The sequence below is a fragment of the Schistocerca gregaria genome, chromosome 6 (assembly GCF_023897955.1).
Source record: "Schistocerca gregaria isolate iqSchGreg1 chromosome 6, iqSchGreg1.2, whole genome shotgun sequence".
NCBI classification, from domain to species: domain Eukaryota; kingdom Metazoa; phylum Arthropoda; class Insecta; order Orthoptera; family Acrididae; genus Schistocerca; species Schistocerca gregaria.
This window is the reverse complement of record NC_064925.1, coordinates 125,912,306-125,929,891: the sequence shown is the minus strand read 5'-3', so window position 1 is coordinate 125,929,891 and position 17,586 is coordinate 125,912,306. Positions and strand designations below refer to the sequence as shown.

The 17,586-nt window shown below is 42.5% G+C and overlaps 1 protein-coding gene across 1 annotated transcript in view; it reads left to right on the top strand.

Annotated features, from left to right (window-relative positions):
* Positions 1-17,586, top strand: part of LOC126278756 (odorant receptor coreceptor-like) — a 53,808-nt gene that overhangs the window by 12,398 nt on the left and 23,824 nt on the right. The window contains exons 3-4 of the mRNA XM_049979033.1: positions 1,857-2,392; positions 11,520-11,619. Of these exons, the coding sequence (XP_049834990.1) occupies positions 1,857-2,392; positions 11,520-11,619 (636 nt within the window). The remainder of the gene's footprint in view (positions 1-1,856; positions 2,393-11,519; positions 11,620-17,586) is intronic.

The following is a 17,586-nucleotide window of genomic DNA, read 5'->3' as shown; positions in this document are numbered from 1 at the left end:
CCAAAGGAAAAAATGCGAAAGTTGTTGATCTGTGATTATGTCACAAGAAAGAGTTTTTTTTCATTTATTATCAACCTGTCTGTCTGTCCGTCCTTCAGATAGTTAAGACCCCCTTTTCTCAAGTAAGACACACGTACCAAGCTGAAATTTGTGGCACATACTTAAGTCTATGGAGCTATGGCTACATAGTAAACTTACAATGAAATGAAAACCCTTAGCTGCTTACAGGCGTTCACATACGTCAAAGGGGACAGATGAAAATGTGTGCTCCCACCAGGTCTCGAACCCGGGATCTCCTCCTTACATAGCAGACGCTTTATCCATCTGAACCACCGACGATACGACCTCTTACGGGAATCGGCAACGCGACGCGAGTAATGAGGATAATGGGCGGGGGGCACTACGAATGTAGTGCGGGACAATACCTTGAGAATGTGGGTCTCGCGGGAGGCGTGGCAGTGATAAGTCCCTGCAGTCGCACTATCCTCTGTGCCCTCGGCTGTGTCCTCGGTGTCTCAGATGGATAGAACGTTTTCCATGTAAGCAGGAGATCCTGAGTTCAAGTCCCGGTCACGGGACAAATATTCATCTGACCCCGTTGACGTATATCAACGCCTTTAAGCAGCTAACGATCTTCATTTCATTGTAATTTCATTCTAACGAGCTGTATGGTCCCCGATGGTATCTGTTCTTTCGGACCATCTTCGTATATACAGGGTGTCCAAGCTATCTTGTCCACCCGAAATATCTCTTGAACAATAACAGCTACTGGAAAACGACTTTCACCGGTATCAATGTAGGGCTAGGACCCATGAGTGTACATATTTGGAAACATTCTGAAACGAAAGCAGATGTGTTTTTTTTTTAACACAAACTTACGTTTTTTTTTAAAGGGACCTCCTACATTTTTTCTTCAGCAATCCATAGCATGACAAAGCACATGCACAATGGCGTTGATTGCATCGCAATATTCCCATTATATCCCGAGATATTGAGACACGAAGTTGACGCTTGAAACACCCGACATGCCCTGCTAGCGCACGTCCTGAGGCTCAGGCGTGAGCCTCATGCCGCCCGTAATCGCGATGTGATTGACATGTGTAATCACACCTCCATACATATCAAGAGATCCGAAACGAATAATACGGTCTGCTGCATGGGGCTCACGCCTGAGAATCAGGACGTGCGCTAGCAGCGCATGTCGGGTGTTTCAAGCGTCAACTTCGCGTCTCAATATCTCGGGATGTAATTGGGAATATTGCGATGAAATCAACGCCATTGCGTATGTACTTTGTCATGATACGGATTGCTGAAGAAAAAAATGTAGGAGGTCCATTTAAAAAAAAAACACAAGTTTGTGTTAAAAAACACATATGCTTTCGTTTTAGAATGTTTCCAAATATGTACATTCATGGGTCCCAGCCCTACATTGATACCGGTGAAAGTCGTTTTCCAATAGCTGTTATTGTTCAAGAGATATCTTGGGTGGACAAGATAGCTGGGACACCCTATATATATACACGCTCATACCAGTGTGTGCAATGCATAATAGTGCAGCAACCATATTTTTAGATATACGTATAGTTGTAGTTAGCCGGCAAACCTGATGCTATTCTGAGGCTGCCAGTAACATATCTAGCAGTACAAACTCGAAATTATTCACACACTCACAACCTCCATCATCACAACCTATGTAGTACTTTCCCATACCCGATTGGTATCTTTTGATTATCACACAATTTTCTGAACTGGAACTTGCCAAATATACTTTGTCTTCCTCCCGGCTTCCTAGTATTTGGCAGGGAAAATCTAACACCACTCAGATTTACTGTCGCTTTCGATACGGTGTGCTGCAGGTTCTGCCGTTCACCTCTATCTCGCTGTGGGCCCTGGGCCCGGTGACGGACACCCCGAAACTGGTGACGGCAGGCAACTATAGCGTGGTCGAGCGCCGTGAACCAATGGTCCTCTGGCTGCCGCTCGACACCCAGCAGTCGCCCACCTACGAGATCGTCTTCGTGCTGCAGGTCGTCGGCGTCGTCGCCATGTCCGAAGTCAGCATCCTGCTCGACATCTTCTTCGTCTGCCTGATGATCCACGTCACGGCCGAGATAGCTGTCCTCAACAAGAACCTCTCCAGCATACACTTACTCAGTCTGAATGGAGAGCGGAGTCAGATGCTCGAACTAGTAGATGTGACTGCTCTTGGTCGACAGAGATACAATGGTGGTGAGCAGCATACAGACAGTGAAGAAACTATCGAATGGTCAGTTGCAGCAAGCGGGCCACTTCCAAGCAGCACTTTTCTCTCATCACAGGACATGAATGACGCAAAGAGACGACTATACGCCACTTTAAAGACGAATATACAACACCATCAGACAATTATATTGTAAGTCACTATTTTATTATAGTCCATTATACATTTTCTCTCAGTACTCTGCAAAAGTTGTTAGTTATAATATTTAACAATGTTGCATTGTTTGATCAAAGTTAATGATAAAGCATTGCATGTGATACCGATCGTCGTCTGCAGATAACTCCATCGTGCATCTGTCTTTGCACACTCCTAGGTGAAATGGTTCCAGATGGGACACGCTCAAAGTGGCGCCGGCCGCAGTGGCCGAGCTGTTCTAGGCGCTTCAGTTCGGAACCGCGCGACTGTTACTGTTGCAGTTTCGAATCCTGCCTTTGGCATGGATGTGTGTGATGTCAAAGAAATGGCTCTGATCACTATGAGACATAACATCTATGGTCATCAGTCCCCTAGAACTTGGAACCACTTAAACCTAACTAACCTAAGGACAGCACACAACATCCAGCCATCACGAGGCAGAGAAAATCCCTAACCCAGCCGGGAATCGAACCCGGGAACCCGGGCGTGGGAAGTGTGTGATGTCCTAAGGTTAGTTAGGTTTAAGTAGTTCTAAGTTCTAGGGGACTGATGACCTCAGATGTTAAGTCCCATAATGCTCAGAGCTATTTTTTTGAGTCCATGAATCTTCCAAAACAGGCTACCTGAACCTCTATGATCGCTGTATTTCATGTCCCTACAAAAGGCTACATCCAGGTGTTTAAATGACTTGATCGATTCCAAATTTGAGTCATTGATATTATAAGATACTATATTTCTCCATTTTGTGCAAATGAAAAACAGCAAGCCCATCGACTCATTTCCTTTCTTTATGTATAAGAATGATACTGCAAGGAAGTTGACTTAGATGAACAGGATTACTAAGATTTGACAGACTGCATGAGCAGAGAGTGCAACAACAAGATCGAAGGATTAAAAAGGGTATGAGATAGGCACGTATCTATACATCGAAAGCAATGACGTAAATAAAAGGAAGATTCAAGATCGGAATTAAAACTCAAAATGAAAGGATATCAAAGATACGATTCGCTGATGGCATTGCTATCCTCAGTGAAAGTGAAGAAGAATTACAAGATCTGTAGAAGAGAATGAACAGTCTAACGACATTAAATCGAAGAAAGACAAAAGTAATCAGAAGTACCAGAAACGAGAACAACGAGAAACTTAAAATCAGGATTGGTGATCATATATAGATGAAGTTAAAAAATGTTGCCACCTAGGCAACAAAATAATCAATGACGCACGGTGCAAGGAGGACATAAAACCAGACTGACACTGGCAAAAAAGGCATTCCGGCCAAGAGAAGTCTGCTAGTCTCAAACATAGGCAGTATTGGTTAAAAATAGTTTTGGTTGCAATTTTAGTTTTTTAATTTTCTTTTTTCAACTAAGCGTTTCACCTTATTTAGGCATTTTCAGGTTGATCTTAATTTGGTATTTCCTTAGACCGATCCCCTACACAGCGTAGCCAACGGGCATCGTCGAATACATCAGTTTACTGAGTTTAACGAAGACGATGTTGGCCTGACGTATTCGACTATGCCCTTTGGTTACACTGTCTAAAGGTTCGGTCTAAGAAACACCAAATTAAGATCAACCTGACGATACCTAAATAAGGCGAAACGTGTAGTTGAAAAATAAAAAACTAAAATTGCAACCAAGACTGTTGTTAACTTTTACTGTTAAGCACTGGTTTGCTGTATGTCACGTATAGACTGGAAGAATTTCTAATGTTAGTGTCGTCCATCGAAGGAGTGTGTGGGTCGCTGTGGTACAGCTGGCTGAGAATCTTTGGTTATTAGCTGCAGCTCTTTGGGAAATTAGTGCAATATGAGATAGCCATGAGACCTACTGTTTGAATCTATTGAATCTATAACTACTACTACTAACACAATCGCTAATACAGGATAGTTATAATGGAACTGACGTGTTCCGAGGGCTGCTGTGCGGGATGTGAACATAGCAAGACGTTGAAATATAGCATCTATGTTCTTTAATCAGTGTTCTCGTGCAGTGTGTTCAAAAATATAAGTTCCACTTCCTGATACCAGGTGAAAATTTTTTACTGCTATCAGTCAGGATGTGGTGTGGATGCAGAAAAAGGGGAGGAACGGCTAGGTACATGGTAACGGTGGTTGTGGCCGTTCATTAGGATATGGTCACAAGTTACAACATGTATTTAATGTGGTATCCCGACTCAGCAACGCGACATTGTTGACAGTTGATAGTAGCATAAGCGCTGTATTCAGAGTGATATGTCGTGTTATGCTATCCTCCATATCCGGAAACGTACGGGCACATCCCTGATAGGCACGATGTTTCAGATATCCTCACAGCCAGAAGTCACATGCATTTAAGGAGGGGTGTCTGGAAAACTGAAATTTCCTAGATACGATGCGGTTGTTACCGAAGGTTTCTTGAAGAAAATCTTTCACGTTGCAAGCGTCATGTGGCGTCACCCCATCTTGCAAGAAAATAGTGGTGTGGAAACAGTTCCGCCCTTGAGAAGCTGGAATCACATGCTGCACAAGGAGGACATAACACTATACACCTAAAAGCTCTGCGAGGTGTCATCTCCTCGAAGAAAACGGACCGAGGAGGAAGGAACTTGTGAAACGCACCACAAAGTCACACCAGCTGTGCGCATTATATGCTCCCGCAGTGCTTGTGACGGAGCAAAACCCCATATGCGACAGAGCAAAACTCGTAATGATACCTGCGTAAAATGGTCACCGGAATCCTTTGGGCTATTGATCAGGGGAGAGAGAATTTCTGTGACAGAGTTCGAGTTCAAATAGTTCAAATGGCTCTGAGCACTATGGGACTTAACAGCTGTGGTCATCAGTCCCCTAGAACTTAGAACTACTTAAACCTAACTAACCTAAGGACATCACACACATCCATGCCCGAGGCAGGATTCGAACCAGCGACCGTAGCAGTCGCACGGATCCGGACTGCGCGCCTAGAACTGCGAGACCACCGCCGCCGGCAGAGTTCGAGTACCGGCTGCAGAATTTGAGGCATGTGTTGCAAGGTCGGTTATTGCCACAGCTACAGAACTGCCACTGGAATTTGCTGTCCCCCTCTCCCTGCTACAGCACCTAATGCACCTCTATCTTGAAATTTTTTGATCATATTCTTTAGCCCATTAATTGACACAGTGAATCTTCGCAGCTGTTAGTGTCGGCGATATTCCCCTGCTACTACTGCTGTCGTTCTTACAAAACAGCTTTACCAGCATTGCACGATCTTTCTTCTCAACAGCCATTACGTTTCCTACGGATAATTTCTTAACACCCTGTACCAAATGTCACTTCTCAAAAGAAATCAACAAGCTACACCAAGCGACAAAAGTATACTGTCGTCAAAACAGGAAACACTTCACATTGTGACCACTCAAAGCGCTATACTTTTACCTGGTGGCAGAAATTGAAAAAGTTACGTTTTTCAGCATATTCTCCAAGTGCAGCCATTAATAAACATACCTACGATGTGTCAGCTTCCTGTCACGTTTACAGCTTACACTGCAGCACTCAGAATACCGTCAGTTTAATTATAACCACACGGTACATGGCTGCACCTCTAAATGGGGCAAACCTTCCCATTTATTTCTGAAAATCAGTTTATTATCTGATCATAGTCGTCGTCTAACGTTCATGAACTCAGTTACGCTTCATCCTTTCTAATAAATTTCCTAATACATTAAGGTTCTGTGTATCAGTACCTTGTCGCAGGTTGCAGCTTTGCTTTTACTAAGGCTATGAATTGTAAACACGACTGTGTCCTTATGTAAGTATAATATCAAGTGAGGAGAAACTACATATATTCTTTCATCTCAACTCCTACTTATTTACTTATACGATACGAGATTCGACGACGGTAGCAACTAAAAACGGGAGAGTCGTTATATTTCGCCTATTCATTTGAATATTTACATGATTTAATCAAAAAGCACGTCGAATAAAAGAGTGGTTCGATAGTGTGAGCAGCAGATCGTAAAGAACCTAATAACGAATAATTTGAATTTGAATTTGATCAGCAAGCGTAGTAGAAGGAATGGTAATCAGTGGTGTAAGATGTTCTTAAGAAGAAGTATTACAGACTGAAAATGGAAAAGGACTTAACACCAGCTGCGAGGATTATAGAATGAAACGACTAATACAATGGTTTTCCCAAGACACGTAAAGAAGACAAAAGCGAAAATGTGGGCGCAGATACTGTAACAAGTTGATAACTTTAAGTACTTTGAAGGTGAAAAACAGTAATATTACATTCAGTCAACAAACGAAAACAAGACCAGTTATTGCAAGAGAATTTTCTACTCGTGGACTGTAAATTACTCTACATTTATATAAGTTATCATGTTTTCTGCTTTATATCCACTTTCAGGTGTATGTCGAAATGTTACAAAAGTTTCCCACCCACGTAAACGAAATTTCATCGTCGGAATGATATATATCTGGTCCTACACGCAGGAAATGAATAAATTTCACAGATATCTAATATAGCTAATATAGCGCACATCGGATAAGCATAAACAAACTGGATGACGTATTTCACAAACGTAAGTGACAATGTAGCAAAAATGTCAAAAGCCAGATTTTGAAAATAACCTGGTATTTTTAACTCCGTCTACATCATTGCTCCTATTCCCACTTGGGCGTCAAATGTTGCTAGATACGAGGTACGGTAAAATCAGAGGAACGACGCAAAAGGAGAATATTAAATATTATTGTAATGCTACAGTTGGCTCAGAGGATAGATTGCAAGAGTCGTCGCGCTGGTGAGGGGGTGGGGGTGTTGGAGGGGGGGACAACCCTCTCCTCGTTCCCTTCCTCCTGCGGCTATCCAAGGTCGGTGCTACTGTCCCTCCGAACAATATTACCGTACTAGTAAACTTCATAGACAACCCCTTTGCGTCGAGCTTCAATGTCTGCTGTTTATGGTCTCACAGTTTCAATTGTTTTTTTTTTTCAGGCGTAGTTCGACTGAAATATCCATGCAAACATCACATTCTCATTGTGAAAAGACGTCACTGGCGATTGTTTAACCAATTGGAATTATACGTATATCATGAAAACATTCACATTTCAGTATTTGCAAACACAGTTGTTAATAAGTAACTTATATTGTGGCTAGTGATACCATATCCACACAAAGAAAGTTTTTCACTGATATGATTCCGAAAGGATCAGTATGTTTAAAAGGGGAGACAATTTGACATATTTACGTCACTCTAGCCTCACAAGTCAGTCATAGTTGATGTAACAGCATTCGTGAAGATATTTTTATTGCAACGTGAACTGTTCTGCTCCTGAACACGTCACAACACGCACACGAGTCGATGCCAGTCCTTGCACGTGCGTTCTCCTCGTCATTGGGAATATATGCATCAGTCTCATTCATAGTGAAAAGCCAGCCGGAGTAGCCGAGCGGATCTAGGCGCTTCAGTCTGGAACCACGCGACGCTGCGGTCGCAGGTTTGAATCTTGCCTCAGGCATGGATGTGTGTGATCTCCTTAGGTTAGTTAGGTTTAAGTAGTTCTAAGTCCTAGGGTACTGATGGCCTCAGATGTTAAGTCCACAGTGTTCAGAGCCATTTGAATCATAGTGAAACGTGACCAAGCGAGGAAAGGCAGTGATTACCACAATGGACTCGCATTCGGGAGGACGACGGTTCAAACCTGCGTCCGGACATCCTGATTTGGTTTCCTGTGATTTCCTTAAAGCGCTTCAGACAAATGACGATATTGTTCCTTTGAAACGGCACGGGACGATATTGTTCCTTTGAAACGGCACGGGCGATTTCCTTCCCCATCCTTCCCGAATCCGTTGGGAACGATGACCTCGCTGTTTGGCCCCTTCCCCGGAATCAAACAACTAAATAACTGAAACGCGAGAAATTATTTAATTAGCTGGGTCGTCTCAGATCGTATTCTGTGGTGCTTTTGATTACTAACAAAGAATGTCAAGCAAATGGCAAAATCTGCGACTTAAAAATTATAACTCCAGACACTCTGAGTCAGCTGCTGTTAACGCCTTAAGAATTCTACCAGTGCCATCACAGTACACATAATGACGCAGAGTATTATAGTTACTAACATCGGTTTGCATAAAAGTAATGGCAGTGAACACTAGACAGGAAAATTATCTGTGCTTGCCTAGAACCTCTTTAATCGTTGTAAAGAAATTCACATATGTTTTTTCAGGTTTCACCTCCAAAGGCCTTACCAAAATGAGCACTATGTCAGACTAAAACTATGTACCGGACTGAAGCTAGAATTTGGAACCGTTACCAGCAGAACTATTCAGGCACTGCTCATGACCCCTCTCCACTGTTTTTTCCTTCCATACCTCAGAATTTGTAATCGAACTGAAAGCCGAATGTCTTCGTTGTGGCATGTCCATCATTCTGTATAGGATCCTTCACAGTCTATTAGGCCCTTACACATCAAACACGTGGCAAAACTCATTTCCTTCTTATTTTCCACTGCTTTTAATTATAATGATGTGAATTATGAAAAGGACAGGGGATGACAGCCTAGAGGTTGTTTTAGTTCACTAGTTTGCAGTAGCCTAAATTTTTAGGGTCATCGAGGCGCATTTCTCGGAGAGAAGTAGGATGACTGACTCAAAATTCGAAGCAATAACAAAATTATTTACCAACGACGAAAAGTTCGATCAGCACTTTTTTTTTCGGGACCAAACTACTGAGATCATCAGTCCCTAACCCTACGCACTACGTAATGTAACTTAAACTAACTTACGCTAAGGACGACACACACCCATGCCCGAGGGAGGACTCGAACCTCCGACGGGGGAAACCGTGCGGACCATAACAAGGCACCTGAGACCGCGCGGCTACTCCATGCGGCAATCAGTATACAGAAGCGTTCAAATTTAACCACGGTATGAGGAAAACAATAGGTTCGTTCGCGTCACATATTACTTAAAGACAAGAAACTGTGATCAGAGTTTCCTTAACCGTGTTTGAGTTTCACTTTCAGCTCGGGACATGAAATGTATGACTTTTTTTTTTTCAAAAATGCTAGTCTTGCTATTTCGTCAACCGGAAAAAGTTGCATTTTCTGATAATTTAACCGAAGACAAGGTCATCGGAACTCTTCCACAGCTTGTGGTATAGGCAGTGGAGACTTTGTGGGACAAGAATTTTCTGTTATTGTAAAGCATCGCTACAATAATCATAATTTCTCTATTTACGACTCAGTGTGGCATCATGATATTAAATTAGGGGGAATTTAGCTTCCTGGAGAGACAAAAAAGAAAAGAAAAAAACTGGAATGTGGATACTTCTCGTACAGGTACTAAGCGTTAATTGTTTATTTCGGTTTGAAAAGCATTGTCATCTCTGTTAGATTTATCGTGTATGTCTACCGACTTAGGACCGTTTTATATTTAATTGCATACGAATGGCTCCTTGTATCTGTTTGCACAATACAGAGCTAAACGAATTCACGTTTCATATGTGACTTAGCTCTCTTTATTTGCTTAGCGCCACTTTTTTATTATTTTATTTTTTATTTACCTACACCACTAGAGCTTCATTCATATGGAAGCTGCTACGTGTTTCTTCACGATGCAATTAAACAAATAAGAAATAAACATTGTTTGGATTCGATGGTCATCTAAATTTACATTGTCCATGGATTTGAAACAACTCCCTCTGAACGCATATTCGGTAATTAACATGCGCCAAGAAATGTAAACAGAAGAAGTATTTAGTATACCGTATTCTTCCGTATAAATTTCTCGACGGCTGACAAACAAATTGTTTCGTTATACTATTTCAAAAAAAAGGCTCTGATCACGATGCAAACTTAGAACTATTTGAACCTAAGTAACCTAAGGACATCACACACATCCATGTCCGAGGCAGGATTCGAACCTGCGAACGTAGCTGTCGCGCCGTTCCCGGCTGAAGCGCCTAGAACCGCTCGGCCATCAACGACCGGCAGACCTATTTCAGAACTCTTGAATGTGGACATCACTAGCAGTGACGAGTGAAAGACACATTGTTAGTGATTAAGGGTCCCCATGGTCAAACATCAGTTTTTGTAACCATAACACTGAAGTTACCACTCACAGTTCTCTCAGTCACTTTTAATGGTCAGTCACCCCGTGTGTCGTATAATTCAAAATTCATAGAAATACAGGGACAGATTGATACAAGGTAGCAGCCAGTGTCATATGTCGTCATTCCTAACATTCCATTTGCTTCGGAACTGTGGGTATTTGCCAGAAATAAGTTACACGTTTAAATACAATTGCCTCACTTTAAATTGTCTTGGTACTGTATTGTAATCTGCGATATTTTTTGTTAATTCTGAAAGATGTTATACACATTCTTGAGGAATTTTTCCCTGGTAATGGTGGCGCACGACGTGCTCTGGACTCAAACGAGACTTGGATATCATTGCGAAACCGGCCCCCCCCCCTCCCCCAACCAAAACTTCAATCCCCACCCTCACGTTTAATAAAGTCGATGACGTACGAGCCCCACGCATCCACGACGTGGCCACGACCATCTTCTACATCTACATCTACATCTACATGATTACTCTGCTGTTCACAATAAAGAGCCTGGCAGATTGTTCAATGAACCACCTTCAAGCCGTCTCTCTACCGTTCCACTCTCGAACGGCGCGCGGGAAAAACGAGCAATAAAATTTTTCTGTGCGAGCTCTGATTTCTCTTATTTTATCATGATTATAATTTCTCCCTATGTAAGTGGGTGCCAACAGAATGTTTTCGCAATCGCAGGAGAAAACTGGTAATTGAAATTTCATGAGAAGATCCCGTCACAATGAAAAACGTTTTTGTTTTAATGATTGCCACTCCTATTCACGTACCATGACGTCCTATGTCCTAGCTACCTTCACTCGAATGTCGCGAAAATAATAAGGTCTGAAGGTAAATACAATCGTCGTATTACACGCAGAACTATTCCTTTCGCTATGGCGAAACAATATTTCCCAATCCATAAAAGCAGCTAGTGAGCACTGTTACTAATAACTGACCAAAAATTTCTCATTTATCACGATTACAACCCAGTGTTAAATGTAAATGTAAGTCACAGAAATGAGACTCAACGGAATGAAATTTGTGTGCTCTTTCTGTCTTTACAGATGTGTCAGCGAGCTGGAACAGGGGATGAGTGAGTCCACGTACGTCGTTCTGCTAGTAAACGCCCTTACCATTTGTTTGCAAGCCTTCGGATTCGTTGAGGTAGGTAACTAGTGAAACGTGCCTGAAAAAGTTTACGAGAAAAATACTGGTAACAGTGTGTGCAATTCTCTGTGAATGAAAGTGCCTGCAAAGCGATGGTCGTTATTATTATTTAGAAATATTCTAAAGTAGCGGCAGTATAAAGTAGACCATAGTCGTCGACACAGTGTAATGAAATAAAACGTTTTCAAGAAGGGACGTCGAACAGATGTGCAGAACTATAGACCCATATCTCTAACGTCGATCAGTTGTAGAATTTTGGAACACGTATTATGTTCGAGAATAATGACTTTTCTGGACACTTCTGTAGAAATCAGCATGGGTTTCGAAAAACACGGTCGTGGGAAACGATGCTCGCGCTATTCGTCTATGAGACTCAGAGGGCCATAGACACGGGTTCACAGGAGGATGCCGTGTTTCTTGACTTCCACAACGCGTTCGATACAGTTCCCCACAGTCGTTTAATGAACAAAATAAGAGCATATGCACTATCAGACCAATTGTGTGATAGGATTGAAGAGTTCCTAGATAACAGAACTCAGCATGTCATTCTCAATGGAGAGAAGTCTTCCGAAGTAGCAGTGATTTCAGGTGTGCCGCAGGGGAGCGTCGTAGGACCGTTGCTATTCACAGTATACTTAAATGACCTTGTGGATGACATATGAAGTTCACTGAGGCGTTCTGCGGATGATGCTGTAGTATATCGAGAGGTAGTAACAATGGAAAATTGTACTGAAATGCAGGAGGATCTGCAGCGAATTGACGCATGGTGCAGGGAATGACAATTGAATCTCAATGTAGACAAGTGTAATGTGCTGCGAATACATAGAAAGATAGATCGCTTATCACTTAGCTACAATATAGCAGGTCAGCAACTGGAAGAAGTTAATGCCATAAATCATCTGGGAGTACGCATTAGGAGCGATTTACAATGGAATGATCATATAAAGTTGATCGTTGGTAAAGCAGATGCTAGACTGACATTCATTGGAAGAATCCTAAGGAAATTCAATCCAATAACAAAGGAAGTAGGTTACAGTACGCTTGTTCGCCCACTACTTGAATACAGCTCAGCAGTGTGGGATCCGTACCAGATAGGGTTGATAGAAGAGACAGAGAAGATACAACGGAGAGCAGCGCGCGTCGTTACAGGATCATTTAGTAATCGCGAAAGCGTTACGATGATGATAGATAAACTCCAGTGGAAGACTCTGCAGGAGAGACGCTCAGTAGCTCGGTATGGGCTTTTGTTGAAGGTTCAAGAACATACCTTCACCGAAGAGCCAAGCAGTATATTGCTCCCTCCTACGTATATCTCGCGAAGAGACCATGAGGATAAAATCAGAGAGATTAGAGCCCACAGAGAAGCATACCGACAATCCTTCTTTCCACGAACAATACGAGATTGGAATAGAAGGGAGAACCGATAGAGGTACTCAAGGTACCCTCAGCCACACACCGTCAGGTGGCTTGCGGAGTATGGATGTAGATGTATATGTAGATGTAGATCATTATTCTGTCTAGTGAATGGACACGCCTGGACCACCACGTATTGCTCTTCAGAATATCCGTGACATTTAATAGTAATGTTAGCATGGGAGTATTAGTAGTACTGATCGTTTTAGTAATCCAAGGGTCATTTTCACAAGGTACTATACATGCCATCGTGGTACAGTTTACGAACAAGAAACGTAATTCATGTAGACAGGCATTACCGTACAAGTGTAGTTAAACAGGGAAAGGAAAGGTGACGTTAAGCTTATAATAAGAACCATCTCGGCATTTGCCTGTAGTATCTACATCTACATCTACATACATACTCCGCAATCCACCATAGGGTGCATGGCGGAGGGTACCTCGTACCATAACTAGCATCTTCTCTCCCTGTTCCACTCCCAAACAAAACGAGGGAAAAATGACTGCCTATATGCCTCTGTACGAGCTTTAATCTCTCTTATCTTATCTTTGTGGTCTTTCCGCGAAATGTGAGTTGGCGGCAGTAAAACTGTCCTGCAGTCAGCCTCAAATACTGGTTCTGTAAATTTCCTTAGTAGTGATTCACGAAAAGAACGCCTCCTTTTCTCTAGAGACTCCCATCCGAGTTCCTGAAGCATTACCGTAACACTCGCGTGATGATCAAACCTACCAGTAACAAATCTAGCAGCCCGCCTCTGAATTGCTTCTATGTCTTCCGTCAATCCGACTTCATATGGATCCCAAACGTTCGAGTAGTACTCAAGAATAATTCTATAAGCGGTCTCCTTTACAGATGAACCACATTCAACCAATGAACCGAAGACGACCATCCACCTTCCCCACAACTGCCATTACATGCTTGTTCCACTTCATATCGCTCTGCAATGTTACGCCCAAATATTTAATCGACGTGACTGTGTCAAGCGCTACACTACTAATGGAGTATTCGAACATTACAGGATTCTTTTTCCTACTCATCTGCATTAATTTACATTTATCTATATTTAAAGTTAGCTGCCATTCTTTACACCAATCACAAATCCTGTTCAAGTCATCTTGTATCCACCTACAGTCACTCAACGACAACATTTTCCCGTACACCACAGCATCAACAGCAAACAGCCGCACATTTCTAGTCAGCCTATCCAAAAGATCAGTTATGTAGATATAAAACAACAGAAGACCTACCACACTTTTCTGGGGCACTCCAGATGATACCCTCCGCGGGGAAACCACGGATAACCTATTAGATATTGCAGAGCTTTGGTGAACGTTTACAGAATTTTTTTTAGCTGAATTTTATTTTTTTTCAACCGAACGCTCTTGTGTGTGTTATCTGATTAGTCCTTTAAATTTCACTACATAAATGTATTAGTTATCGAGTACCTTTTAACTTTAGTTTTAAATACGTTTGATAGTCTGTTTAATATCTATAGGCAGTTCATAGTAACACTTTATTTCTTGCCACAAAACGCTATTTTGATTCTTGTATTTATTCTTTTTTGGTAGATGTATATTCAGATCAAATCTTGTTCCACCTTTATGAAATGTGTTGTACATGCAGTAACTATCGCGGTTTATTGATATCCATAAATTTCACACGATGTAGACAAAATACCCATTTATTCAAAAATCTTTGCAACAAGCTCTAATAGTAATTTGAAAACTATATTTTTATTTTATGTACTTATTTTTAAGAAAAGAATTTCATTATCAAGAACTGAGTGCACGAATGAGCAGCAAATGTTCAAAAGGCGGTGGTTTTTACTACTGATGACATGCTTTTTGCAAATATTTTGGTGTGACACTCATCTCATAATCAATATCAATTAGTACAAATCTTGTGTTCGTCATGCATTAGGTACAGGGACAGTCGACACTCAATATGAGAGCGACATTTTTCCAAGCTCACTTGATTCGGTAACACTGAATGTAACTTCCTTGGTAGTTTCTATACCGAGCGAGGTGGCGCAGTGGTTAGCACACTGGACTCGCATTCGGGAGGACGACGATTCAATCCCGTCTCCGGCCATCCTGATTTAGGTTTTCCGTGATTTCCCTAAATCGTTTCAGGCAAATGCCGGGATGGTTCCTTTGAAAGGGCACGGCCGATTTCCTTCCCCATCCTTCCCTAACCCGAGCTTGCGCTCCGTCTCTAATGACCTCGTTGTCGACGGGACGTTAAACACTAACCACCACCACCACCTTGGGAGTTTCTGTTGCTTTCTGGAGAGAGTTCTCTCTCTCTCTCTCTCATGACTTTAATGTTTCTATCATCAGCAAATAGCATTTTTTTTGCTGTGAGTAACGCTAGTGAGAAAGTTATTGATGTTGATTGCTAATACTAATAGTAGTGACATCTACCTATGCCACATGCAAGACGATTTTAAATCCTATCACTGACAAAATACTGTTACTGCTTAGTGTACGTTTGAGCCAATTACTTCTTAGGGGAAAATAGTTTGTTCGTTTGACTGTTTCATTTGTATCCTAGAAATGCGCAGCGAACTATCTTACTGAATGGTGTAGCTAAGTGCTTTCACCCACTTTCTATACTCGAGACCATTTCTATAAATTGTCAATAATATAGCACTAGGAGCTCCAAAGAGCTGAGCTGTCGCCGACAAAAGCATAACTGTCACACATACAGGGTAAGAGATGAACTACAACACAAATAATATAGTGCAGAGAATCCTTCCCTTATTTATAACTAATAAACTGATTCTCAGTCGCAACAAAACACATATCATGTGACGAGGGCAGGAAGTTAATATAACATACACTACTGGCCATTAAAATTACTACACCACGAAGAAATGCAGTTGATAAACGGGTATTCATTGGACAAATATACTAGAACTGACATGTGATCACATTTTCACGCAATTTGGGTGCATAGATCCTCAAACGTCAGGTACCCAGAACAACCACCTCTGGCCGTAATAACGGCCTTGATACGCCTCGGCATTGAGTCAAACAGAGCTTGGATGGCGTGTACAGGTACAGCTGACCATGCAGCTTCAACACGATACCACAGTTCATCAAGAGTAGTAACTGGAGTATTGTGACGAACCAGTTGCTCGGCCACCATTGACCAGACGTTTCCAATTGGTGAGAAATCTGGAGAATGTGCTGGACAGGGCAGCAGTCGAACATTTTCTGTATCCAGAAAGGCCTGTACAGGACATGCAACATACGGTCGTGCATTATCCTGCTGAAATGTAGGGTTTTGCAGGGATCGAATGGAGGGTAAGGCCACGGGTCGTAACGCATCTCAAATGTAAAGTCCACTGTTCAAAGTGCCGTCAATATGAACAAGATGTGACCGAGACGTGTAACCAATGACACCCTATACCATCAAGCCGGGTGATACGACAGTATGGCGATGACGAATCCACGCTCCCAATGTGCGTTCACCGCGATGTCGCCAAACACGGATACGACCATCATGATGCTGTAAACAGAACCTGGATTCATCCGACGTTTTGTCATTCGTGCACCCAGGTTCGTCGTTGAGTACACCATCGCAGGCGCTCCTGTCTGTGATGCAGTGTCAAGAGTAACCGCAGCCATGGTCTTCGAGCTGATAGTCCACGCTGCTGCAAACGTCGTCGAACTGTTCGTGCAGATGGTTGTTGTCTTGAAAACGTCCCCATCTTTTGACTCATGGATCGAGATGTGGCTGCACGATCCGTTACAGCCATGCGGATAAGACGCCTGTCATCTCGACTGCTAGTGATACGAGGCCGTTGGGATCCAGCACGGCGTTCCGTATTAACCTCCGGAACCTACCGATTCCATATTCTGCTAATAGTCATTGGATATCGACCAACGCGAGCAGCAATGTCGCGATACGATAAAGAGCAATCGCGATAGGCTGCAATCCGACCTTTATCAAAGTCGGAAACGTGATGGTACTCATTTCTCCTCCTTACACAAATTATCACGACAACGTTTCACCAGGCAACGCCGGTCAACTGCTGTTTGTGTATGAGAAATCGGTTGGAAACTTTCCTCATGTCACCACGTTGTAGGTGTCGCAATCGGCAGCAACCGTGTGTGAATGCTGTGAAAACCTAATCATTAGCATATCACAGCATCTTCTTCCTGTCGGCTAAATTTCGCGTCTGTAGCACGTCATCTTCGTAGTGTAGCAACATTAATGTCCAGTAGTGTATTTGGTATCTAGTATTCTCGCGTAGCGTAGTGGAAAATTTCTAAAGCCATGCAGTCAGCGATACAACTGAGGAAACAGAAAGATCCGAATACATTCGCCTAGGGCAGTGCAACTACCGCACGTCATTATAGCAGCCAAAAGATTTGTTAAATTGGTTGGGTGTTGGCGATCTTTCGCCACATAGCTGTCTTAGTACTCTCAGCTGCCGTCTGCTACGGCAACGACTTGCTCCCTTCGCGTGTTACTCCCGTCCCGGGATGTTGATCCTGCCGTGTGATCGGATACTGGCACACTACGGTTTCTGGCTACCGGTT